The sequence below is a fragment of the Beta vulgaris genome, chromosome 5 (genome assembly GCF_026745355.1).
Source record: "Beta vulgaris subsp. vulgaris cultivar EL10 chromosome 5, EL10.2, whole genome shotgun sequence".
Lineage (NCBI taxonomy): Eukaryota > Viridiplantae > Streptophyta > Magnoliopsida > Caryophyllales > Amaranthaceae > Beta > Beta vulgaris.
This window is the reverse complement of record NC_079206.1, coordinates 61,813,492-61,840,596: the sequence shown is the minus strand read 5'-3', so window position 1 is coordinate 61,840,596 and position 27,105 is coordinate 61,813,492. Positions and strand designations below refer to the sequence as shown.

At 37.2% G+C, this 27,105-nt stretch overlaps 1 protein-coding gene across 8 annotated transcripts in view; it reads left to right on the top strand.

Moving 5' to 3' along the window:
• LOC104894278 (serine/threonine-protein kinase ATM) overlaps nucleotides 1-27,105 on the top strand; it is a 61,767-nt gene that overhangs the window by 31,351 nt on the left and 3,311 nt on the right. For 3 of the 8 annotated variants that reach the window (XM_010680468.4, XM_048644116.1, XM_048644117.2), the window contains 41 exons: nucleotides 98-225; nucleotides 359-500; nucleotides 2,496-2,636; nucleotides 3,310-3,408; nucleotides 3,505-3,551; nucleotides 7,296-7,485; nucleotides 7,559-7,780; nucleotides 7,905-7,976; nucleotides 8,245-8,314; nucleotides 10,820-10,937; nucleotides 11,040-11,163; nucleotides 11,375-11,518; nucleotides 11,722-11,829; nucleotides 13,330-13,377; nucleotides 13,469-13,573; nucleotides 13,745-13,831; nucleotides 14,562-14,870; nucleotides 14,987-15,102; nucleotides 15,617-15,683; nucleotides 15,764-15,838; nucleotides 16,029-16,148; nucleotides 17,592-17,756; nucleotides 17,839-17,937; nucleotides 19,221-19,372; nucleotides 19,454-19,655; nucleotides 19,741-19,788; nucleotides 19,970-20,053; nucleotides 20,575-20,658; nucleotides 21,837-21,917; nucleotides 22,231-22,320; nucleotides 22,986-23,048; nucleotides 23,278-23,418; nucleotides 23,626-23,682; nucleotides 23,842-23,901; nucleotides 24,971-25,065; nucleotides 25,172-25,280; nucleotides 25,481-25,570; nucleotides 25,784-25,863; nucleotides 25,948-26,026; nucleotides 26,142-26,188; nucleotides 26,265-26,364. In XM_010680468.4, the coding sequence (XP_010678770.2) occupies nucleotides 98-225; nucleotides 359-500; nucleotides 2,496-2,636; nucleotides 3,310-3,408; nucleotides 3,505-3,551; nucleotides 7,296-7,485; nucleotides 7,559-7,780; nucleotides 7,905-7,976; nucleotides 8,245-8,314; nucleotides 10,820-10,937; nucleotides 11,040-11,163; nucleotides 11,375-11,518; nucleotides 11,722-11,829; nucleotides 13,330-13,377; nucleotides 13,469-13,573; nucleotides 13,745-13,831; nucleotides 14,562-14,870; nucleotides 14,987-15,102; nucleotides 15,617-15,683; nucleotides 15,764-15,838; nucleotides 16,029-16,148; nucleotides 17,592-17,756; nucleotides 17,839-17,937; nucleotides 19,221-19,372; nucleotides 19,454-19,655; nucleotides 19,741-19,788; nucleotides 19,970-20,053; nucleotides 20,575-20,658; nucleotides 21,837-21,917; nucleotides 22,231-22,320; nucleotides 22,986-23,048; nucleotides 23,278-23,418; nucleotides 23,626-23,682; nucleotides 23,842-23,901; nucleotides 24,971-25,065; nucleotides 25,172-25,280; nucleotides 25,481-25,570; nucleotides 25,784-25,863; nucleotides 25,948-26,026; nucleotides 26,142-26,188; nucleotides 26,265-26,364 (4,458 nt within the window). Of the gene's footprint in view, nucleotides 1-97; nucleotides 226-358; nucleotides 501-2,495; nucleotides 2,637-3,309; nucleotides 3,409-3,504; nucleotides 3,552-7,295; nucleotides 7,486-7,558; nucleotides 7,781-7,904; nucleotides 7,977-8,244; nucleotides 8,315-10,819; nucleotides 10,938-11,039; nucleotides 11,164-11,374; nucleotides 11,519-11,721; nucleotides 11,830-13,329; nucleotides 13,378-13,468; nucleotides 13,574-13,744; nucleotides 13,832-14,561; nucleotides 14,871-14,986; nucleotides 15,103-15,616; nucleotides 15,684-15,763; nucleotides 15,839-16,028; nucleotides 16,149-17,591; nucleotides 17,757-17,838; nucleotides 17,938-19,220; nucleotides 19,373-19,453; nucleotides 19,656-19,740; nucleotides 19,789-19,969; nucleotides 20,054-20,574; nucleotides 20,689-21,836; nucleotides 21,918-22,230; nucleotides 22,321-22,985; nucleotides 23,049-23,277; nucleotides 23,419-23,625; nucleotides 23,683-23,841; nucleotides 23,982-24,970; nucleotides 25,066-25,171; nucleotides 25,281-25,480; nucleotides 25,571-25,783; nucleotides 25,864-25,947; nucleotides 26,027-26,141; nucleotides 26,189-26,264; nucleotides 26,365-27,105 lie in introns of those variants that run through there. The other 5 variants (XR_007274094.2, XM_048644115.1, XM_048644114.2 and 2 more) reach the window with 5 other exon arrangements.

The following is a 27,105-nucleotide window of genomic DNA, read 5'->3' as shown; positions in this document are numbered from 1 at the left end:
GAGATGCTTCCGCTGGTTCTTTTCTTATATACTAGACAAGCACACAACATCCACGTGATATGGCTTTTCTGTATAACTGCTATTGCAAAATTTGCAGCTTTTGGTAGAGTTGCATTACAAAGTAGCTGCTGCAGTTAATGAAAGGCATAGGTCACACCGCTTAGCTGGAATTGAGGTGCTCATTAGCATCCTTGGCCATAGAGTAGCAGTTCCAAGCACTTCTTGGTGAGTTTTTAAGTTCGTATGGTCTTCAGCATTTTCATATTTCGATGTCCACAACTCTGAATCATGATTTAGCATCTTGCCTGCTGGAGTTTAGGTGTGATGGTTAATTTTTTTCTGTTTTTTGGCTTTTCAGTTACTTGTTCAACTTGGTTGGTCAATTTATAAGTTCTCCGGCTTTACAAGATCAATGTTGTCGAATGATCTCCATTTTGCTCAAAATGTTTAAGACTAACCCTTCCAGAGAGACTACTCACGTTCTTGGTGAACAGCTTCAGGTTTCCATCTTTCTACCTATCATTATAGTGTTTGACTTGATTCCAGAAACAAGTAGTTCACTATAAGAATATTTACATATGAATCTATACATGTTTGCGTGCTGTTATATAATATAACAAGTAGTAGACTAGTTCAATTTTTCGAAGTAAATTTATCTGTTATGTTCTATTTTATGCATGGCTACACTGTAAAAGCCTGTTACAGCTGATATCTTTGCTTAATTTAGGGGTATTGCTGTGTCTGCACTCCACGTTTTGTACGCTTAGCTTTGTGTTGGGTCTTTTTTTTCTTTTTTGGGCACATGATAGGAAGTTAATTATTGTCTATAAATTAAGATGGCATGTTTGTCCCATATCAAAGCGTAACAGATTGTAGGCTGTTTATACAGCTACCACTTACGAAATCCAGGCTGAAATAAATCTTTGAATGTCTGAAGGTAGGTGTAGGTCTGTGGAAACTGGAGAGTATTGTGTGATAGAATATAAAACCAATCTTGGGGCTCGAACCATGAGCCAGTGTGACAAGGTCATGGGTTTAAATCTCATCCACCCCTCCTTTTCAAAGTTGAATATTTCAAGCCGGGTGTAATGGGGCCTATGCTGCATCCGCAGTTCAAGCCCAATCGGCTCTTATGTGAGGGGGTGTACTCTACCCTGTCTGGAATCCCTTCATATATGTAGAGATCCAGGGGATGTCTGGTTTAGGCGTGGGGAATGGAGAGGAAATAAGAAATAGAAAGGGAAGGAATTGAAATAAATACCCTTGCAAATTACCTATCTGGTTTGGTTTGAGAAGGGAAAGGGCTTGGCTTCCATTGTCAAGTGTTTGTTGAACACAAAAAAGAGAAAGGAAAGGGAACCCTAGTCAGTAACCACTACCCACCAAGCTGAATACAGTCTGACCTAAAGCCGGCAAAATATTACCCAACCTGCTAACCCGACCCGAAACCAACCCATTAATAATGGGTTGGGTCGAAATTTTGGCCCCATCTAGTTAAATGGGTCGACCTTACCCAACCTGTTTAATTAAATGGGTTTGGTCAGGTTGAAAATTTCGACCTGATTGTAACCTGTTTGACCCATTTATGGAAACAAATCAAAAACCCCAACCATATAGTAAGTTAAAATGTAAAAAACCCTAACTCATTACGGTTAATGTTGAACAATTGATTATTGAGTTGTAATAGTGTTGATTTTGAACAACAGCTAGGTTGGGTTGATTTTGAACAATATCTAGCATAGATGTCGTTTTACTTTTTTTTCCAGGAAAAAACACGAAAAAAATTTTAACGGGTTGACCTTAAGGTTGACGCGTTTATCATAAGGTTTTCCCAACCCATTTAAGTTAACAGGTCGGGTTGGTCAAGGGGTTCTCAACCTGCTAACCCGCCAACCCAACCTGATCTTGACCCAGACCCATTGCCAACCCTAGCCTGACTTAACCAATTTTTTCATTAAGATACTCTCAGTTAAGGGGCGGGCTTTGTTGTATTGATGATTCTGCGTTATGTTGCCTCTTAATCATTTATTTGCCTTCTTCTTGGAGATTTGTAACTATGGTACTTCACCTTCCCCCACCAAAAATAGCCATCAGCCTGATTTTCTTCTCCTTCTCCATGGTATTAGTGGAGAAAATTTGAGTATGATGGAGATTGTAAGAAAGTACATCACATGAGGACCAGGAGTCCCTTAGAAACAAGTAGAAAGAATTGCATGCCAATGATATTGACTAAACATCACATAAAGATGAGGCCACATTCCCACAATTCTCTGAGGGAGCTATGAGTCTGAAAGGCGAAAAAAAGTTCTGTCTCATAATTATATGGTCAATGGTTTATTCAAGGAGCTTTGTTCATTTTGATGATATTATTATCTAAAGAAAATTGCCTATATTCTTATGTGCATTTTCTTTCATTATTAAGCAGAAACTGTAGTGGACTAGTGGTATGAACTTTGAAGTTTCTGTGTCGTGATATATTTCTTGCGCTCGTGCAGTTTCTGGTGTCAAAATTGGTTGCCTGTTGCATACCCTTGGGGTCCAATTCAGAAAATTCATGTACTCCTTCATCCCAAGTTTTGTCATTGCTTCACCTCCTGACTGTGGATTCTGATCCAAATCTGTATGATTACATCAGAGTAAGCCTTTTTAACACTGTAGCTTTAGTCACTTTTTTTTTCTCTTTTTGGTGGGGGGGGGGGGAGCGGGTTGAATTGATAGTTTGATACTTTGTTAGCCTGATGGATAACTGGGTTGCCTGTGATTAGCTGATGTCTGTTCTTTCGCTGTTTTTTGGACTCCTTACAAAGCGAATGAAACTTGATGCGATTCGTTTTTTTCCCCTTGGAACCCATTATATATTGGTTTCTAGATGTACTTTAATATTCAAATCTTTACACGAAGGACGTAACTAAATATCTCTTATAGGATTGTTCATGGCGTGTTTTGGCTTTTACTTTTCTTACTTGTCTTTGGTGAGCACCGAATTTCGTGGCCTCAACAAAAATTTGCTCTTTATTTGGTTATTCCTGCCAAAAGACACGGAAGGGGAGAACTCATACTTGCTGTGTGTATCACTACATGTCACTGTATCATTTTATCGTGACCATCTCCCTACTTGTTTTGTGCATACTATGACAACTTCGAGGACTTAATGTGCATTGCTAAGTATTAGTAATATGCAACTTATGAATTTTTTTAAGTTGTGTCATTCTTTATTTTCTTCTCATTTTTCTTAGATGATTTAAAGTCGGACTGAACTCCATTTTCTTTTTTGGTTTTACCCCCCCTTCAATTCGTTGATCTTTCTAGGAATTTGAACCGTTTCCTGAGCTGGAGATGTTTGACAAGATAAGAAAATTCCATTTCGAATTATGCGAAGGTTACTCACCAAGAGACCACTTTTTAAAGGTACAATCTACCTTTTGTATCTTCTTTTAGTGAAATCCAATTTCTTTTTTCTACTTTTTGGTTTACTACCTGCTGAAGTGATAAGTTGTATTCCAGTTTGTGAAGAAATCATGCCACCTCCCACCAAGATTACTTCTATGGAGGTATGCTTTATCTTTCAGAGATTCTTTCCTTGTGATTTGCTGGCAAGATTTTCCGTTCATCTCCAGAAGTATTATGTCCTCGATGGCTCAATATATCTTTATACATAAGAATTTTATACTCTTTTATCAACAAAGTCAAGAAAAGTTAATGACTGCTGAGAGCCTAATACTGTAGCTATGCTATAGCCGTCAAAGAAAATTTGAACCACATAACCTCTACGTTTCTACCATTAAAGCTGGTTATATCTTATCAAATTCATGAACAGGTTGGAACCAATGAAACCGCCTTCCAAACTTATGCAATCCAACATGTCATCATCCTCCTTTTCCATGGCCTAAGGACATCTTTTTAGAATGAGGGGAAAATACTCGAATATAAGATAATAAACACCTCTTTTCTCTTAACATAAGCTATACTGATGTCCAAGGTCTAATTTTCTGATTAGTAGACCCTTCCTCCATAATCAGGACCTTCTCCTGTGCCCTTTTTTAAGAGAGAGCTTTCATAGCTGGGATATTGTGAGAAAGAAGGGAAAAAGAATTCAAGATTGAGGTGGAAGTTGATACAAGTGACAGAAAGGAGAATAAGAGGTAATCAGTAAGTTGCAGTAGAAAAGGGGTAATAGTGGAATTGAGTTTGAAGTTCTTGAATGCAGACTGCAGTGGCTTCTGGGAGAACAGGGCATCTTAGTTCTACCATAGCTAATCTTTTGTAAGCCTGTAATTGTTTGAAAATAAGGAGAAAACCCCATAATTGTGGAACCTAGTTCTCTTTTCTTTTCCTAATTTTATTAGTAGATTAGAACTAACTAGAGTTGGCATAAATCAATATAAGGTATTTGTTCATATGCTTAATACTTATAATACAAAAATTTAAAGTTGTAGTTTTGTTCTCCCTACCTCCAACTTTCACTCGAGTTGCTCAAAATGCTTATGGGAGTTTTTAAAAATATTACATACTAAATTTTAGAATTGATGCAGCGATGACAAAGCCTTAATCACTATAAGATGGAGTCGGCAATCGGCTGCATGCAAGATTATATCTTCTTTGTTCACATAGATCATCTGCTTTCATTCTTGTATGCCAAATATACGTTCTCGCAAATGTATTTTCCTCTTATCATTCTTAACACCAAAATTGGGGAATGAGTGCAAATGATACAGGATGGATATTTAATGTGATACAACTTGAAGGATTTTGGAAGTTCATTCATTAGGCTTAGAGGAAGAACTGTACAAGTTTCCATAAAATTCTGAAAGTTCCATATAATCTTTTTTCTCCAATCTCCACTACCCTTATCGGTGAAATTTCTAGGAGACACCTCACATGTCAAGAGTAACATAGACGATTCTTTCTTATTTCATCCTCTATATTCGCAACTCCAACCTTCATCCGGAGATCTCTATTCCGAATTCTATTTCTTAAGATGTTCCTGCTCATGCAATTCATCATATGCATGTTTGATATGATCCATTCCTAAATGCCCCAACTTCGAGCCATATAACAACATATGTCTAATAGTGTACGTATAATTAATTTATCGGTTTTTTCACCAGAGGTTTCTTAATATACCCTCGCGTTTTCGAAAAATTCACCAAGTACCCCCTGTTGTTTTGAAAAATCATCCCTACTGTCATCTTTCCGTTAAATATGAACCTAAAAAAACTTAATGAACCCTAACTTCTAACCCTACCCTAACCCCTAACCCTCCCCCCACCCCCTGCAATAGCCACACAGCCCCCCCTCCGCCGCGCAGCCCCTCCCCCCACCCCCTCGCAGCCCCGAGCGGATTTCCCCTCCACCCACCCCCGTCGAATTTCACTCCTTTGCCCCCCACCCCGTCAAATTTCCTTAACCTTCTGCAACTGGTCTTGTGAATATCGTGCAACGACTGGAGAGGGGAGCGAAATCTGACGGAGGGGGGGGGGGTTTGAGCGAAATTCGACGGGGCTGTGCGGCGGAGGGGGAGAGAGAGGGGGGTTGCGCAGCGGTGGGGGTGAGGGAGGGTCTGGTGGGGTTGGGGTTGGGTGGGGCTGTGGAGGGGGTTGGTGGGGTTGGGGTTGGGTGGGGGTTAGGTTAGGATTAATTAAAGTTAATTAGGATTAATTAGAGTTTAATTAGGTTTAATTAGAGTTAATTTGGATTAATATGAATGATTTGGACGTAAACCTAATGAAGTTGACGGAAACTTAACGGCAGGGGGATTTATGGAATTACTACCAATCCTTAGGGGTACTTGGTGAATTTTGGAAAACACGAGGGTACGAGGTGAATATTAAGAAACCTGGTGAAAAAACCGTTATTTTATAAACCATGTAAGTATGCTACCATCGAAACTATCTTAATTTATCCTCTCCATTTGAGTCACCTTGACTGGATCCCACGATTCACGTATTGTCCTATATCTTTATTCCTTTGTAACTCCGACCTAATGTACTTAAAACACTATCTTATGGACAACTCCTTATCATTGAATGTTTGTCCATCCTTGCTTGACGCCCTCTTACTCCTATTTTACTCCACATACTCAGACTTAGCTTAGACTCTCGAAATCCTGATGTTTGCATCCATGCTCCAATTTATCATTTACCCCATCCATCTCTAATCTCCTCCATCAATGCAATATCATTCGCAACTCACATACACCATGGTTACTGATCCTGGATATGTGATGTTAGTTCTTTAATTACTGTTGCAAAGAGGAAAAGACTCGGGTTGTTTGGTTCGCACGGGAGTGATGAAAAGTTATCCAGAAAGAGATACAAGGAGAGAGGGAAGAAGTTACTCTGAATTCTTTTATTCATTTGACTTCTTCCTAGGTTGGAAATGATTTAACCCTCATTCCCTTTGTGACTTTTTGGTTCTCAGTGGTAATCAACCTATTTTTATGATTAAACGTTTTTTACAATGTCACTTCATTGAGCGGGAGTCCGAAATTACCACTTCTCGCTCCAAATCCAATATGGTGGAATATACTATATTTTTCTTGAATTTGAATTCTTGAACTTGGTATAGGCATGTTGGATAGAAGCAGTCAAAAATGAAGCTAAATGACAAAACTAAGAGAACTAATTGAACTGAATTATAAGAACTCAGACTTCACGAAGTTCTTCACCACATATCAAGAATAAAATTCTTCACTATCAAGAAGCACTATATAAGACTTCACAAATATTTGCGAGATAAGTTACATAGTACTTCCTTGGTTTTTTATACTTGCATCATCCGTTGTTGGCTCAAGATTTAAGGAATATATAGAAAGGGACTTGTGGTCCCAACAACTGATATATTTAATAGTATAGAGGAGAAAGAAGGTAGCCTTAGTTGGGATGGGCATACTATTTCAGAATATGATAATGTTCCACAAAGGGCATATTGGGAAGTTGAACTTGTAGAAGTTACCATATGAGTAAATGATGCAAGTAATATGCAATTTCTTATATTACGGAAATGATGCAAGTAGAAAAAAAAAAGGAGAAAATATGTTGTTTTGATACACCTAATATTTCTACAAAAAGTTCCCAATGATAAATGATCAAGTCTTAGAGAAAAGATCCTTAAATTGTGCTTCAAACACAATCAGCCTGCAGTACGGCCAAACATGAAATGTTTGGCTTTGTAGGAAAATTCATGAAGGAGCTTTACTTAGATCTTTGGTGGGTGAGTAGGACGGATTAAAGTAAAGGGGATTTAACAATTATTTAATTACGTGCTAACTCCAAAATGCTTTCAATGCTTTGCAGTCTCCAAGCATTTCACAGGAAGTTACTTGGTGGGGAGGGTTTTCATGTTGCGGGGGGTACTGGCAGCTATGCTACGGGTAGTTGCTGGCAATCTGACCTGGAGATTGTACAAGCTGTCTGGTCACTTGTCCGAATATGTGGTTCACAGGATGCAGATGCTCGTGCATTGGTGTCTGATCTCATTTCCAAGGTATGATCGTTGCTGTAGCTGCATGCTGTTTCTTTGGGGGTGTAATGCGAACTCCATCTGTTTCTCTTTGCAGGTTGGAATTGGGGATCCACGCTCAGTGGTTTTCCATCTACCTGGTAATTCAGTCCATATACATGTTTGCCGAGCATCTAATGGGAATTTTGTGTCTGAAATGAATATTGGGTTGGATACTGTCACATCTGAAGAACTGCTAATAACCCTCATAAGGAATTTGAAGAAATATTTGATGGATGATTCAGTTGAAATAATTGATTTATCATCTAGAACTCTCCGTGTGAGTACTGGTCATCTCTTTTGCACTTGTTCATCGGGATACCACTACTAACAAAGACATTTTGCGTGTCCATTTCATTTTTTTATCTATATATTATTTAATGAATTATTAAATTTTATACCAGGGAATTCTTTCGACAGAAAGAGGCAGTAGGATTTTAGAATCATTTGATTCTTTTGAGAGATCTGTTATTGAGGTAAGTAGAGTGTAGATGCAGTGCTGAAACTTATTGGACCTAATGCCTGTTTAATTATCTAATGATCTATTCCTGGACGCTGTCGTAAGTCGTATTTTTTGTTTTAAGATCCTCTTGCTGCTGCTTTTTTTTTCCTTATTTTTATTCAGATAATAATATAGCAGTGGTTACTACTAGTCTACACTACTATCATTATTGTTATTGTTATTATTTTCTTACTATTACTGATATTACTTCTTGTTTTTGATATTGTTCTTTTGGACTGTAGGTTCATTCGAAGGGAGTCAACATGCAGCTGGTAGAGAAAATTTTACTGGATCTGCAAAAGAAGTCTACTGGTAGTCTTTTCCTGTAGCTATGTTCTGTCTCTGAAAAGTATAGTGATTAAACTATCGTTTTGTAGGCTGTATATGATGCATATAGTAGATGGTGCTATATTCTAAGTACACCAAAATTCTAGCCTTGCACAAGCATAGATGTTATCATATATATTTTCTGAATGATTTCCCTAAAAATCTCTGCCAAAGAGAAAGTGAGTTCTCATTTGCATTGTTGTTTCTATAAATGAACCCTATGATATGCATTTATCGGGTATAACCCGTATCACCATTGAGTTTATAACCTTCCTAAAATTAGGCGATGTTTTAACAGGGAATTGTCAACTATACGGATTTTAGGGGGCAGATTTAAGCATTTGGAAACCCCCTTGGCTGCTTTTTTGGTTTATCGGTTCATGGGGGTGTGTTGGGAATGATGAATTTTATATTGTAAGATTTTTATCTTCATGACTCATGAGAGAGAGAGAGAGAGAGAGAGAGAGAGAGAGAGAGAGAGAGAGAGAGAGAGAGAGAGAGAGAGAAATAGTAAAGAGAAAAGAAAAAGGTGCTAACTTTCTGACAACATAGAAAGAGAGAAAGAATGAGAAGCGAAAAAGACATAGCTATCGTGTTTTTACTTTATTAGGCTGCCAACGGGTCCCATTTCTGGTTGGTCAATAAAGCTGTCTACCTCATGCCTTAGTAGGCTGTAATTAGCGAGACAGCTAATAGTAATAGTGGCACTACTCTATAAACTGCTATTCTGGGATAAGATTCAGTCAGCATCATGACATGATCAAAAGGAAGGGGTGACACTTACTGGGAAACCTTTCAAAGGTACCCTGTCGAGTTTCACAGTTTGCTGAATCGTGGAAGCCTTTTTGTCGCCTTTCGGAGGTAGTTCCTGTTCTCTGAGTTGAACAGATGTCTGCGCCCAATGGCGTAGAAATAGGTTGGGGCTTGAATTGAAGTGATGAGGTCCAAAAGATGAAAGTAAGACTCCTATTGACTAAAGGTTGCTTGTTCGATTACTTTTAGTTTGGAAGTAGTTTATTATATGAACTGACTTTGGCTATCCGCAAAGCAAGCCACACACCTTGCTCCACTAGACAAAGTTTCGTTACTATCTCGAGTCGGGCCTTAACCTTTTCCACACTTAGCACTTCATATGCACTGGAAATGAAGTACAAAAGTATGCCTTAGTGCTCGTCACTGTACCACACTTAGCCAAGCACAATGTGCCTAAATACCAAGGTTACAACTTGTAGATGTAGGCAATTGTGCACATAAGCTAGTATGAGTAGCAGACACACTCATTAACACATTAGTTCCGGTTTGCCTCACTCACTTTTGTGCTTAAGTAGTGGGGGAGATGTTGGAAGAGAGCAACCAAGTGTTTTGGAATTGTATTCTTGCATTCAATTCTTGGTATACAAATGAGCCTTGATACTTATACATAGGCCTCAATGTCCCCGATTCTAGAACTTTCCCTGTTCTAGATAATTTTAAACTCTGCCTTACATCTATGTACACCCTTAGTACATTCTGGACTACAAACATTCTAGACGCATCTACAAGACTACTCTTTGAGTGCTCAATATCTTTCCACTATCGAATCTCTACAAACATTCTAGATACATCTACAAGAGCACTCATTCAGGAGGCTATGCCTTGGATGCGCATGTCCAAGCACACCGAAAATCCATAACTGGACCAACATGGCCGATGCTGGCCCAGTTTCGTCACTGAATACGTTTCTGTCAGTTGAGTGGTTCCTGCAGAAGCTTAACGTCTCATGAATTAGCCTTGTTATAGAGGATGTGCTACTTGTAGGCAGCAGTTGGGCACCCCAATGGGGATCTCAATGGCTCATTGCGCAGTGGTGTTTATTGTCCTGACATATATTTATGTAATACCCCTCATAATTGCTTTAAAGGGATTTAGTAGGCTACTCATTCCATCAAGATGCATCTTTCTTTTAGGGAGCTTATTTCCTTAGTTACTCCACAGTTAAGCGTGCTTGGCTGGGAGTAGTCTTGGGATGGGTGACCTCCTGGGAAGTTTCTCAGGGTGCGCATGAGTGAGGATAAAATGCGCCGGAAGAACTTGTGTTGGTTATTGAAGACAAAGGGGAGAGAGAGAGAGGGTTGGGGGGGGGGGGAGGAGGAGGGGGAGGGAGGGCCACCACACAGCTTGCATAGCATTGGTGAAACAAGCAATCCAGTGCCCACATAGGCTAAGGAATGCATCTGCCTTTGTTTTTTCAAATATTAAAGAACACAAATCTGCTGCTGCTGTAGTTTTTTAAGATCTGGGAGATGACATTTTGGCGGTGTAGTTCTAACTTGGTACTTTCTTGTTCATAATGGTATGAAGTAGATTGATAGATCTGATTTGCAACTAATCCTGCATGTTTTTACGGGTATAATATAAAATTTTTAGAGATTGATGCAGATAATTATGCTTTCATATTGTCAAACGCCAAAGTTTAATTTTTTTTGTTACTTATTTACGTGAAATTACTAGCTGAAGCAAAATTCTTAGAGGAGTCATCACTATGGACTACCTGCGACAAAACATTTGAATCTTGGATATGTCCTCTTGTTTACTCGTTGATTGGTTACTGCAGTGATGTCACTCTGAGGTAATTTTCTGACCTTTTACTGTCTGAGTGACTCACAACATTGACATGAAAGGTGTTGTATTTTTTGCTTTAAGTTAAATAATTTGAGTTTATGAATGTCAGGTTATGTCAAGATATTGTGTTGCTGAAGGCTGAAGTTGCTGAACTCCTGCTGCCAAGTATTATAATCAATCTTGCTGGAAGAAAAGATCTGGCCTTTGATTTCGGCAAACTTATCTCTGTCAAGGTTTCCTGTTTATTTGCTGAAGCATTGTCTGATTCTTGATGTTCAAATTCTTCATTTTTTAGAGCTTCTTCATTACTTAATCACCCAAACTCTTGTGTGTTTGTACATGTGTGCCTTAACTGGGCCACTTCCAAGTGAACGGCGATAGGGTTGGCTCGTCCTATGTTTGCACTTTGTCTGAAATATAATTAATTACCAATTGAACATGCAGGTAGAGCAGCATGTACTTTTAGAGACGAATAAGCTGACCAAGTCCATTCAGGTGATGCTGAATGTACTGAATGAACTACGACTGTGTCATGTGATGGAAAGAGCTGGTACGGGTTCAATGCCAAATAAACAGGAAAATCTAAAGGTGACCCTCCCATCTTGGTTATCTTTTCCCTATTCTTTGGTAGACAGAAAAATAGCGACTTATAGTAGGATACCAAGGCTGTACTATCAGCTAATTACATAAAGAGGGGCTGTGACGTGTGAGTGGTGAATAGGTTCTGCAGATTAATGTCGCAAGTATTTGATGTTTAAATTATTCTTAAAAACTTTTGGTTGGTCATACAGGCTTCTCGTTCTTCTGGGCAAAGCGGGAAATCGCGGGCAGCTTCGAAGGCCCGAGTGTTGGCAACAACGGAGAGTGCAGCATTAATCTCCACTACTCTATGGGACAAGGTATGGGATACATGTACTAGTACTGATTACTGAATGCTGCCTGGGCCCTTGAAGTTTGCAATAGTTTGGTTAAGCTCATAGTTAAATTTTAGTAATTTCAAATGCAACAACTTGTACTGGAAAATGCAGTAGTCTTTTGGGTATACCCAACAAGTTATAATGAATTTGCTTGATGCCAGAATTTGGCAGAATAAAATCAACAAAGAACTAAAAAAGAAGTCGGCTATTCCATTAAATAGAATGATCTAAAGGAAACTGATAGAAAAGGGAGTTCAACTTGCTCAGCTATCCTTGGTTTCTTTGGTTTGGAGAGATATCTCAGGTCTTTGTATTATGTAAACATAGATAGGAATGCTTTATGGGATAGGGTCTTATACCTTACATATTGTTTGTGCCATTTCGTGGAGCTGTTTACTGGGTCTTTCTTTTAATATTGTCAATCATGATTTGCATCTAAAAACTTGTGTTCCTTGAGGAAAACCGTAATGCGAATAAGACTTTTTTTTATATCAAATATCACATGACGTTTTCTGGGAATGAATAAATATTTATCCAAAATGTGGCATGTGAAAATTTTCATGTTTATGATGTAGTCTGTCACTTGAACATGTATGGACAGATGGTTGCCATTTGTGGCCAATTCGGCACCCAGTAGCTCCAATGGTTTAATCTCCCCACCCAACAGTAGGAGGAACAATTACCACCAACCAAAATAGATTCTGAATATGGCCGATTTTTATAATAAAAAAATTAGATGTCCTCGGCCTTACCCCTCAGGACTGTAGATCATTAGTCTAAACTCTCGTGAAACTTGAAGTAGCACACTTTTTCTTCTTACTAAACGTGACATAGTTTTAATTGCAGGCAAAGGCCCTGATTCCTATAACAGTTTCCCATTGCAAACAGTGGGTGTGTTTTTTTTCAATTTAAAAACACATTTCAAGAAAAGTAAGTTCCAATAAGTCCTAATTATCACACAATGGCTCTAATATGTTCCAATAATCTTCTCAATATGAAGATAAGTGTACTTGACTTCTAGTAATGGCTACCCAAGTTTAACTCAAAACTACAATGAATTCAGATAAGTTTCTATAAGTTCAGTTGAGCTCCAATAAAACACTCTATTCTATTTTGGGTCCTAGAAAGGGTCACTATTAATGTGGCTTGATTATCTCATCGATCTTATGGTCCACATCAGCTAGTATCGGCCTTGTATTTACTCGTATTGGCTTTGCGTTAGCCGATACATTACCGCCTCTTAGTAGATGGCTAGTTGCAACATATCAATTCGGTAAGTTGAGGAACTGCTACATATATGCTGGTGCATTGCGTATCTACCGGTTTAGTTGCTTGATTACTTACGAAAGTAATAGTTCTGTTACATGTAATAATGGTATTGAATTGTCAGGAATCAGAATTGTAATATTTGTGTGATTTTGTTCTCTATTCTGTATGCCTCTCTGATTCCTCGTTGAGATCTATTGATCTTTGGTCTGGCAGGTCTATTGGCTTGACATTGATTACCTCACTGCAGCGAAGTCGGCAATTGTGAGTATCAATAACAATATATAACATCCTTTTTTTTTTTACTTTGGTTCTTATAGTTCTTAGTCCTAGCTAATATTGCTTTTAAAAACAGTTCTGTGGGTCATATTTTACTGCTATGCTGTATGTTGAGCACTGGTGTGAAGACCATTTTAATAACCTTACACTTGGGAAGCCTGACTTTTCCCATGTTGAAATGGTAAGTGGAGATACAATTATATTGAGATATTGCCTTCATTTTTGTCTTAAATTATATGATATCAAACTAGCCTTCAAGAAACAAACAGATCCCACCCTTTTTTCTCTGAAAAGAAAACGAATGAGGGAGAACTAGAATGGATTTAACGCTCCCCTGTTTCTTAACTTGCAGTTGCCCGATCATATTGAATTACTGCTTTCAGCTCTTACACGGATAAATGAGCCTGACAGCTTATATGGGATTATTCAATCCCACAAGGTGTGTAAACAAAGCTCTATTAGTTGCATAAAATCTCTTGTTTCGTTTAAAGGGAATATATCCTGATGCGGTCTTTTATAGTTCATATTTATGAAACTATTATACCTAGAGTAGGCCGAACACAAGCAAGGGTTACAATAGTTACTAAAATGGGAGACCTTGCACTCATATGAGATATCCGATAAGATGTTGGCTTTATTTAGGTATGGAAGGAGCAATTTGTTTAATAGCTTGGCCTGCATCAAGCAGATGTTAGATAATAAGTCTTATATGCAGATCCTTGGGGGTAACTGATGATCATGTACAATTCTGTGGTGCAAATACTTTGTCCATTTGTCAGTAAGAATAATAGTTTTATAGTATATGACTTCAAAATTATATATCCTGTCGAGTATATATTAGTGGCTTATACATACAATGAAGTATATTGTTCTGCAGTGCGCATTTCATTTATGCTGTTCTGGCTTTTTGAAAAAGAGGAAAAGGATAGTGCTGATGTGTTCTCTTAGAAGTTTTTCCCAATGTTTATTCTGTTCTTCCTTAATAAGTCATTAGCAATTATGATATGCTTTGTGGTCACATGAAAACATCATCATCCCCAGTGAACAATAATGTCTACTTTAACGTCTACCTCCAACGTGATCCTGAATGCTGATGAAAGACTGCGATTAGCTTATTTTGGGAACTGACTTGTTTTTTTTTTTTTTTTTTTACGGGCTCTCTTGTAAAGCTGACCTCTCAAATTCTGACCTTTGAACATGAGGGTAACTGGAGCAAGGCTCTAGAATATTATGATTTACAAGTGAGGCTAGAGACATTGGAGAATTCTCAAAATTACGCTTCTCATGATAGCAGCCGAGCCTTTTCTCGTGCCTCCACCTCGGAATCAGAACTTGGAGTGAAACAAAGAAAACCATACAAAGGGGTTATTAGATCTCTGCAGCAAATTGGATGTGCTCATATCCTTGGTCTATATTGTGAAGGATTGGCTTCTCGTAGAGGGGAGTTCCAACATGATCTGGAGTTTGTGGAATTGCAGGTTTGCCTGATTATACGAATGAACTTGATGAGCTTTAAGAATTTTATCAGTCGATAACTCTCATGCGTATTGATGCTAATCTTTCTTGTTTCTTTTCTGCTTTAAATTATATGTAGTATGAGGCTGCTTGGCGTTCTGGGAACTGGGACTTCTCTATGTTCAACATAGGAGACGCTTCTATGGCTTTGAACCAGACTACTAGAACTGATCGTTTCAATCAAAACCTGCATAGGTAATTCTCTTTATTTTTGCTTTTCTTTTTGTTCAGAAAGACTTTTACCTGGGTTCTTCCTGCCTGAAGTGTGAGTTTATGAATGTTCTCATATGTTTGTTTCTTTTTTCCTTGTGGTTCATACTTTCAATCATTGCTTGCCTACAGTTCTATACATGCCATTGGTCTTCCTTTTTCTTTGTTCCACCCAGGTGCACACCCACACACACATGCAAATAGCCATCATAACCCGACACAGTCAAGCAGTAACGGACTATATAGATGCCAGCATGTGCGCACACCGCACTTCACCACTCCTGCATCAGACGAAGATTATTCATTTCAGTCTGATGCATTTTCTTCCTGTTGTAGTGTTGACCCTACAAGCTGTTCAGACTCTATGGAGTCTGGACTTTGCACAGCCATACCTATATCAAAGAGAGACTAGTTTTCACAGCCTCCCATCGACTTGCACTGAAAATCACAGTTTCTGTTCTTTTGGTTGATCTTTTGTGCTTATGCTCTATATTACCAGTTGTTTGAGGGCATTGCAAGAAGGAGATTCCAGTGAATATTATAAAGAACTGAAGGATTCCAAGCAGGTGATAATTATTGTTTTTTTGTTGTTGTGACAGACAGCATATTAAGTTAATATAAACTAAGTCAACTTTTATTTGTTTAGGAGCTTGTGTTGTCGCTCTATCATACAAGTGAGGAGAGCACAGAGTACATTTACTCAACCATAGTTAAACTACAGGTATAATCTGGTAAAGGTACTCCAATTTGGCGGCCTGTATTTCAGTGAATAGCTGTTACAGGACTGACTATTAGATACCTCAATGATAAGCTGTTCTTCTTTGTTGGTATTTCTGATTTTCTCTCTACCCGGTCTCAGTTCCTCCCTATGTTGTGTTATAACCTGATAATATTTGTAAATCTTCATGCAGACCCTTGATCATCTGGGTATGACATGGGACATGCGATGGAGATCATTGTGTAAAGGTACAAATTCCTGGGCAGAGAAGCGTAATGTGTTTTCTGAACCCGCTATTCCAGCCTTGGATGAGGTACATAAGACTCTTTTTGTTCTTCTTGGACTTCTCAGACGCTATTGGCTAATGTGTTTATTTTGCTCTGTAGTAAGATGTTTCTTTGGAATTTAGATAATAAACATTATAGCGTCTGGTTATATGCTATGTAGTTCTTTTTTTTTTTTTTTGATATCTACCTCGCGTATGTATTAGACCGAATCCGTTCGATTTCTGAAAACTAAAAAGGATTACTAATCCTTAACTTTTCGAGAAATCCTTTATCAATGGTTGTGAATGACTGATTTTTTCCATCTTTTCAACCTTGGTTCTGTAGGGGCAAGTCAGAAAGATTGAAAAAAATAGAACCATCTGATTTGATTCGTTCTCCATAGCCATGAGATGATCATCTTAGATTAGTCCTTTTGTCAATGGATGTTCCTTTTACACTCGTAATCTCTAAAGGATGAGATGAATCATTTCTCCGGACAAAAGAAGATTATAAACACTTACTCAAAATCACTTATCAGATTCCATTGTGTAAGACACAATTTTTTCTGAAGGATTCACAATGGTATATATGATTTGTGCAGGCTTCTAATGCCTCCTAATACCCCTTTTTTCAAATAATTTTACGAATAAGCTTTTTGTACATTAAGTACATTTTTTTTGGAACTGCCATTTAAAATTGAATTGATTATTCAGAGTTTTTTTTTTTTTCAATGCAACAACTAATGAATACTAATAACATATGAATGAAAGACCACTGCAATAGAGTTACATGGACCAAAAAGTCAAAAACCATTATGTCCTTGCATGCTCACATATGATATTATTTATGAAATTCATAAATGGTAAATAATTTTGAAACCACTGCAAAAGGGGAAGTGATTATTTTCTGGAGCATTACTTCAGAAATTTATCCCATATCTCTGGAGTTTGGACCTTCCTGGACTCCGCTCTTAGTTGATTGTTCAAACCATGCTAGGGGTTGCTCTTGTAGTTGATGTCTTACGGGCCTAGAAATTACATGCTTAGAAATTGGCCTCAGGGAACTTCTAAGGGATCAAGACAATTGGCAATGTTGTACTTTTGTTGTACCATTTCTATCAGGATGCCTTCTCTATTCAAGATGTATGTGTCATTTCTTCCTATAACATATTATTGTAATTCTTTGTTTGATGTCTTTTTATTGTTACTCATTCAAAAAAATTAAGCTACATTTAGAAGATTCTATTTTATTTTTCAGAAGCCTCTGAAATTAAGAAATTTTGCAATTTTGTAACTGATGCATTTATAAGATGATTTTGACTGATGATATATTCTGATAGGTGTAGTTCACTTCAACCAGATATTGTTTATCTTGTTATATTCATATTTCGTACAGAAAAGTTGTTCTATCTTTTCTACTGGGTTGCATCATTGCAGTCATTTATATGTTTCTAGAACTGGAAATCACACTTTTGCTTTCTTGTCATGTAGTTATCAAGTTTGAATACACAATGGAATAACATTGTGAAGCAGACACAACTACACATGAATTTATTAGAGCCATTCGTGGCGTTCAGGAAAGTCCTGCTCCAAATTTTAGGTTGTAAGGATTGTACAGTTCAACATCTTTTGCAGTCATCATCCATTCTCCGCAAGGTATATTTCTTAGTTCAGACAACTGTATATGCTTGTTAAGATTATTTACCAATTTATTTATTCATTTTATTATCTATTACAGGGCTCTATGTTCTCTCAAGCTGCTGGATGTTTACATGAGTTCAAGTTCATGTGCATGCAGTTCGGTGGTCAAAATACAAGCTTATACTGGTGTGGCAGGGTAAATATTTTTTACAATGTCAACGTAGCTACATGTGTGATAGAAGAGCAGAAAGAAAGTACACTATGCTACTGCAGTAAATGCAAACAAAAGGAGAATTATAGTTGCTGAGCAATGATTCGAGCCTAAGTGATTATAACTATAAATTTATGAACATTAATACTCTTTAGTAGTGTTACGTAGGTGGTGTCAAAACATTGCCGAATTCCCGCTGTAAAAAAAACATTACCTCATTTACGCTGTCTCATGGAGGGAATATGTATAGCTTTTCCTAAGCTGCAGCTATATATCTATGATAAGTTGGCTTGGGTTTTAAAATATGGATAGCATTATGTGGTGATAATGTTGTGTTGCCATATAGAATTCGACCTTGCCCTTTAAATCTGTCACTGGAAAGCACCAAGTTTATGTGTTTTTAAGGCTACTATCCTCATGTCGTCAAAGCGCTCAATTCATCAACATAAGTTAATCATAGTAGATTGGTAATTCTATGAGTATATGTTATGTTTGAATCAACACTGTAACTTAGGGTGTTGGGGAGATCGATCCCTGTGATCCCAGTGAGAATTTCCCAGAAATGGCCTTTAGAATGAGGGATGCAGTTTTCAGTGGAAAATCGATGGATATGAAACAGAAGAAGAAAATATCGTCTATATACTGGGTAAATTTGCTAATATATCATAATCATAATTTTATCATAGGTCATGTAACTGTAAAGAGCTGTAGCTGAAATTCAACATAAAAAACATGAGAAAATAAATCATAATCCCAGAATTATGATCAATCTCTTTGAGTGAACTCAGGCAATCTTACAGGAGGTGGTGTGCGTTAGATGTTAGTTGAGAGCCAAGAAGCCTATTCAAAGCTATCAATTAAAGAATTTGTCCACATCAGCAATTACCTCTTGCTGTACCCCCCCCCTTCCTTTCAATATAATCTTCATCAAATCTGTCCACCTTGATTTCAGTAACCCAATGTGTACTGTAAATGTATGAATGGTTTAACATGCTAAGAAATAACAATATACCAAAGGATGGGGCCTAGTTAAGATTGAGGTGCTGTGAGGTTCGAATCCCCCCTCCCCTTATTTGTACTTTGTACTACCTTCGTGACTCATATGGATCAAAAAAAAAAAAAACAATATACGAACTTAATGGGCCATAATTAGCATTAATGTCAGAATTTAACTGAAGAATAGGTGGAGTCTATTACAAAGACTCCAAGATGGCTCTTAAACCCAAAAGATTATTAGCATTAACAGTGTTTCTGAATTGTGATTGCAGCTTGAAGAGGCCAAGCTTCTGCGAGCACAAGGTCGGCAAGAGATGGCTATCAACCTTGCAAAATATATTGCAGATGAGAACCAATCAAGTGAAGAAGCATCAGAAGTACATCGTTTGGTTGGAAAGTGGCTTGCAGAAACGCGATCTAGCAAGTCAGTTATCAAAACCATGCATGTTTTTCTGTGTATAATCATGATTGATCCTATAGGCATTTTATGTTGAAATGGATACAGCTCAAGGACAATATTGGAAAAGTACTTGAAGCGTGCAGTGACATTTGCTGAGGATCTTAAAGCTGTCAACAGAAAATCTTTGGACAGAAAGTGTCAAACACGTTTCCATCTTGCACATTATGCAGATGCACTATTTAGAAGTCATGAAGACAGGCTAAATTCTAGTGAATGGCAAGCTGCTTTGCGTTTGAGGAAACACAAGGTACTAGTTAATCTAGTTAGAAAGCAATAGCGAAACAGCAAGCCAAGTGAAACGAATTAATTCAGGAAAGTCTGTTTCCATGCAGAAAATGGAATTGGAAGCTCTCATTAAGAGATTCAGGAGTTCAACAAAGGCAAGTGGGCACTCTCTTATTGGCCTATTGGCTATAACTTCTTCCTCATCCACATCCCGATAGATGAACTAGTGCCCCCTATTCAAGGAAAAAATAGTGCATCGAATGCTGGAGCTTTATGAAACTTAACATCCTTGAAATGTGACTGTTTTTTTTTTTTTTCCTTTTTTCTGTCATACAGGGAGAGAAAACAGACTATTCGCTAAAAATACAGGAGTTGCAAAGGCAACTTGCTTTGGATACTGAGGTTGCCGAAAAATTACAGGTATTTATATTGACTGTATAATTTCTGCATCTTATTCATGTACATGCTGAGTTACATCTGCCCTGGAGTTGGATAATGCATATTGATAATATGTGCTGGTGCGTGTGCATGCCAGAGAATGTGATGATTGAAATGTTCTGTGGCATGTCCTGTGACATTTCCTGCATCCGATGTTTGTTGTCCGTGCTAGGGGATATCTGAAAATAAACATTAAGTCTGAGTATTGGCATGGAGTTAAATCATTTTCCACTAGAAGAACACATTAAATACTTCTGTGAAATTTGAATAATTAACTTGACAGACAAATATACGCATTGACATTAGCAATGGGATGGAAGGAATTCTATTATATGTGTGTTTCATTGTTGCACTTCATCAGTCATATTACATGTGGCTGTAAATATTATTACGCCATTTAGGTTCCTTTAATTGATCTGTTTCTTCCTTTCTTAATCTACAATTTCTGATTAGTGTAATTGAAGCAAAAAAAATTCCCTCTGACATTATTTTACATATTTCAGGATGACAGAGACAATTTTTTAAACCTTGCACTGGAGGGATATAAACATTGTCTGGTATTAGGGGAGAAATACGATGTGAGAGTGGTCAGTTCTCCATTCATCTTTTTCTGATATGTAATGTTTGGATCTCTTCCTTTTGCTCCACTTTAGAGAAGTTTGTAACATCTTTCTATTTCAGGAGGATAGACATACTGTAAAACCTCAGTTTTTACAATGCTGAAATTGATAGAGAACATACATTTTAATAATTTAATAACTTTGACTTTAGCGGAAAATACCATGATCTGGTTGTCCGCACTACATTGGCCCAAATACTAGATTAGTTAAAGAACATATGAAATTAGATAATCAATCCCTAGAGGAATGCATTCTTCGATAGCAGAGTCTCAATACCTGAAGATTGAACTCCCATAAAGTAACCCATTCTTAAAATGAAAATTAAGCAATTAACCTGCAAATTAAATATACAAGCCACAACCATTGGGGATAACTGAGAGTTCTCCTCGCCATAGGTTAATAAGAATAAGGCCACATAATTTTCTCATAGATATAAATAAAATTAAATATAAAATAATCCAGCATCAAAATGAAACTAATTAAGAAGCATGCTTAAGAACTGAAAATAAATAAATCTAGACTCCAAAGTTAAAATGTTATGAATCATAGCCAAATGGAATTGAAAGAAGAATGGACACAAGTCTGCATGAAAAACGAAGATTATGATAACCTGCTTTTGTTCATGGTGTCTTTTTGATGTAACTCCTTAGAAGTGCCATCATAATTTTCCTTAGAACCTAGCAGAAAACACTATTATCTTTCTAGTATAATCATATTATCTTTCTTGTTAATAGCAAAAAACAACTGTCTTTGTTGTTTTATGTTAAACTGAATTTAATGAATCGCAGTTCATTATTGAATTAGATGTTTTTTATTTCTATTACTATCAATGTTTGAACAGGTGATTTGCATTTGTTGGATAGATATCATAAATGAATCTTGTTTCATAATATTTTAAATTTATCTAGGGGTGTAGAATTTCTGAAAGGGGCCACAAAAGTTACAGATGGTAGTTACATCTTGCTCTTTACTCATCTATATTTGACCACTACTCCACTAGTTGCTTACATGGTTTGTAGAGGCAGCATACTTCATGCTTGTTGACTAGTTCTTTAAAGTTCTTTATGCGTTTGTGGATGTATTATGTATTGAATTCAGCAAGTGTGTTTTACAAACGCTAAATGCAATTGCTGACATTGTTTCAGGTATTTCGACTTGTTTCAATCTGGTTTGGGCTCTCTTCCAGGCAAAATGTTATCAAGGCTATGGTTAACACTGTCAAAGAGGTATGCATAAATGTTGTGAACACTATGCAGTGTCTATAAACAGAACACGTTTTTTGGTGGGTTTAGGTTTTAAAGGCCTTGAGTGGCTTGTAGAAGTTGTCACTAGGTATCATTAGTCCTTACTAAGTAGTTAAGTACAAACTGCTCAAAAGAAGCGGCTTGTTTAGCATAAATGCAGATTCATTCTTGTGATGATACACGTGCATCATAATCAACTATCAACTTCTCAAATTGTATTCTAGTTTCACAGGAGTTAAAAAAATTGTAATATATTGATTTTTGCGTAATGTATGTTTTACCTTAATGTTTGCAGGTCCAGTCATACAAGTTTATACCGCTTGTCTACCAGATTGCATCTAGGATGGGCAGCACAAAAGAGGTTCAAGGTCCCCATAGCTTCCAGGTATATCAGAATGCATGCATGTTCTGCCTGCTAGGTTTCTTGCATCTACACAGCAAGAAATGTACGTAGAAAGAATGTCCAATATGATGTGTTGGACTAAGTAGCATTGAGTCGGGGATGGAAATGTAAATGGATAGGGGCGAATCTGAAAATTCTGAAAACTAGTGCAGGAAATAGCAATGTTTAACATAATTATATAAATCAGAAAATTTGATAAAAACCATAAAGTGGGAAAAAGAATATTTACAAGTTCCAAGAAAGTAAATTATAAAGGACAAGCCACAAAAGCAAAGCAATAGAGAAACAGTAGCACTGAAGAAAAGAAAGAAAGCAAAAAATAAAATAAAGAAGGGAAATGTCAAATTTTAGTTTCTACAAAGAAAGAAAACAGAGAAAAACGGAGAGAGGACATAAGCATTGGTAGGTGTGTTTAATAGTAACTACTGTTATGCTTTCAGTTTTTCGATATTGGGCATTGATAAATTAGTAGATCTAATAACTTATATACAATTCCAACATATACTGCTGTCCCTTCATGTTTCAAGCCAATGCTAATTCTGAGCCTATGCATCTATTGAACATCTAAATTAAATTATGTCTAATAATACCCAAATATGAAACATTCTGTTCAAAAGAATTGACTGACTACCTTATATATTCTGCAGTTTGCGTTGACTTCACTTTTGAAGAAAATGGCCATTGAACACCCATATCACACCATTCTACAGGTACACTAACTGCTACATCCTCTGTAATGATCATATATGGGTTCAGGGAGGAACATTGAGGTTTCTCAGCCTTCCCATTTACTGGCATCTTTCAATTCTTTATTTTGTCTCTTTATTCTATGGTTGATGGCTTGACGCTGGGCAGTGGTTTTCTATGATTTCTAACTAAGATGATACCTTGTCTTTGTTTCTGGACTTCTCTACTGTATATTACTTTCTTTGGCACCAGCTTCTGGCTCTTGCAAATGGTGATCGAATAAAGGATAAACAACGTAGTAGAAATTCATATGTGGTTGATATAGATAAAAAGCTTGCAGCAGAAAATCTTTTGGAGGAGTTACAATCACATCATGGGAGCATCATCAAGCAGGTATTCACATGATTTTGACCGTATTAGGTTGTGTACGCTGCCCTTTTGGTGTTTGTTTATTATCTCGATACTCTATACCCAGCCTAGTTTGGCTTGACTTGAGTTCCAAGGTTGGATTATAGTGCAGATGTGAGTCACTAGCGGAGATTTTATTATTTTCTTATATGCTATTTAGATGAGTAATGGGTATATTCATTTATTATGTAGATGAAACAACTGGTGGAGATCTATATTAGACTCGCGGAGTTGGAGACAAAGAGAGAGGTTAGTGCAGACTTTTTTTTGCTTCTTGGGCTTTCTAGAATTTGCGCTTCTGGCTATGTATATGTTGATTCCTTAGAGCTGTAACATTTTGAAACTAAGTTGTAACAATTTCTGATATTTAGCTTTCTGAAAGACTGCTCAAGCCTTTTTTGTTGACAGGATACCAACAAGAAAGTTAACCTTCCAAGAGATATTCGAAGTGTTCGGGAACTCGAACTTGTATGTTTCTTACCATAATCCATGATTGTGTACGTCAGACTTCATAGAGCATTAAAGCCAAAAGTGATTATAATGAATACGTAAGAGTAGTCTGTTTAGATTACTTTTTCCCTTAATTATTTATACTGCTACCCTTAGTAAATGCAATATTCTCCTGTTGGGTGGCCACTAACTTATTACATATTTATATTGCTCCAGTGAAAAAAAAGTGAATTTTGCCTATGATTACATTAGATTTTTACTCACTGCATGCTCTATCTATGTGTTGAACTGTTGATTACATAAGAGATGTCTCCCATAACACTTACTTCCCTTAAATAGCTCCCCTTAAATAGCTCATCATAGTAGTTTTGACATATCATGATGTGGGAGTGATGACCTATATGTAATGTTACGGTTTCTTGTGGAATTAGTCATCTGCAGTCATAGACTCATACCTCATAGTAGCTTCCCTGGCGCTTCAAAATTGAAATGGAATCACAGGAGTAACACCCTGCAACATATTGAACTAGTGTGTCTTGTTCAAATGGTTTCTCGTTTTGCCATTCTCTATCTCACAATTGTTTCTTTGATTTCATTTTGGATATATCCTGTATTTTTTGTAGTTGTCGAGTTTGGGAACTTATGCTCTTCAGTGTTCCAAACAGACCATAGAATCTCATATTTTGTAGATATTCTAAAATATTGCTGAAATCGTATATTTTGTAGATATTTTAAAATATTGCTGAAGTCTAAAAATACTTGTGTCGACTAGTAAATTATAGTTAGTGCATGCAACCTCATCCTGTTAGATGTCACTCCACACCCATATGCCTTAAAAAGTCAACATATCTCACTGTGTACCCACTGTACCGAATCTTCTCTTTTGAAAAATAAGGACCGCCTTCTAGAGGTGAATATACCTTAGTGTTTCAAGGTTGCATATATTGTGAATCTCATCTAGGGCCACAAAAATTATACTGATCTGTCAAAGGGTCGAAATGCAATGCTATCATGCTTCTACTCTTGTCTTGAACAACTTGGAGCTGGGCACTGTCACTGAGTTTCCTTCTTCAAATTGATTCCTCAGGTACCAGTATTGACATCTAATTTCGCTGTTGATCGTAGCTGTCAATATCGTGCAGGGACGTTTCCTCACTTCAAAGGATTGGGTGATTCAGTTGTGTATGTTCAAAAGAACTGAAAATGACAAGTTGGTTGTGTCTTCTATTTTTGAACAGTATTTAATCAGATTGTTCAATAATCAAATTGATGGACTTGCCTTTTGCAGAGTGATGAATGGTATCAATGCTCCAAAAGTGGTTGAGTGCTTTGGGTCTGATGGTAAAACATATAGGCAATTGGCAAAATCTGGAAATGATGATCTGAGACAAGATGCGGTACTCTATTGAACCGAAAGTTTTGAGTTCATTATCTCCTATTTTTGTTCCTCATTCAATTATTATCTACTATTATCAGAGCTATATGCAGCTTAAATCTCGCCTTATCTTAGCGAAAAACATGTATTTGATGTTCTGTGCATCTGTGAGTTCCATAGACATTGTTTTCTGTAGCAAGTTTAATTGGTGTGTGCTTTCAGGTTATGGAGCAATTTTTTGGCTTGGTGAACACATTTTTACATAATAATCCAGACACCTGGAAAAGGAAGTTAGGAGTACGCACATATAAGGTATGTACTTTTCCTTCCTGATGTATTCTGTGATTATTTCTTTTACCCACATCAATGGTACTGAAGTGTGCTTCGTCACGAAGCTGATTCATGTGCATGAAGCCATGAACCACCTTTACTATGGTTTGCAAAGCATCTGGCGTACTTGTTTCCAAGTGCAGATGTTTATGGAGACGGATGCCTCTTGGACTAATTATGAAAAGTGTGCTGCAGGTTGTGCCTTTTACTCCTAGTGCTGGTATTATTGAGTGGGTAGATGGTACACTTCCCTTGGGTGAATATCTTATAGGCAGGTGAGTTTGATTCAAAGTAAATTATCTTACCCCATTCTCTAAATTTTAAGTAATAAAAAATATCAAATGTTTTCTGCTGGTCAGTTCGCGTTGTGGAGGAGCACATGGGCGTTATGGTGCAGGAGATTGGGCATTTTCTAAATGCCGGGAGCACATGATGAGTGTATGTTTTCTTTGCCTTTTTTTTCACTATATTTGGCCTTTTAACAAGTTCACTTCTTTTTAAAAAGAAAAAAACCTGCAGTTTTATGTTCAACCCATCTATTTAATTCTTTTAGGTGAAAGACAAGCGCAAAGCATTTCAGGAAGTCTATGAAAATTTTAGGTAACTGTTCTTTCAGATAACAGCTTACGCTTTGATATTTAGGGACATTGCCTGGCTGACATGATGATCCTTGCAGGCCTGTCATGCATAATTTCTTCCTCGAAAGATTTTTGCAGCCAGCTGATTGGTTCGAGAAGAGATTGGCTTATACTCGAAGTGTTGCAGCCAGCTCAATGGTGCGTATTGTCAAGTCTGAACTCTTGCCTTCTTTTTGGGGTCTATGCCGGGCTGCAAGGGTATTGATGTAAAATGGGGCCTGTCTCCAAGTCTTGGATACCATCTCCCAAGACTCATCTATTTGATCCCAGCAAAATGTCTTCTGCCAATATTATTAAAATATTTTCTAAATATGTTGCCATGGTCTAAATTTCATACAATTACAATGCGAATTGACAGTAACAAATTAACAAGCATTCCTGAAGTTGCCATGCGAGCTTAGGTTTTACAAATTCATTCGACTTATGGAACTACAACACTAGTCCAATATGGCTTCACATATTAGTGGGGGTCTAGACAGATGTTTTTTGTTTCACCTTTAACCAATCAATCTAATTAGAATGGTAGAGAATCTAAATATAAATGTTCATCAAAAGGCATGCAGATGTAATAGGTAAAGAACACACAATTATAGGCTCCACATAATCATATAATCTATAGTTGGTGGCAGTAGCTTTTAGTAATTTATACTTCTTAGGGAGCGTTTTGTTTATATAATTCTGGTATGAGGTATGGGTTTAGAATAAGCAAAACCCATACCTAGTGTTCGTGTAATAAATTGATAGATTTGAAACCAATACCTCAAACCCATAACGTATGTGGTTTAGAAACCCAAGGGGGGAGGTGGATATGGCTCATACCAATACCTCTAGGTGTCAAAAAGAAGAAAAAATTTCATTCCGAAATAAAACACATGGTAT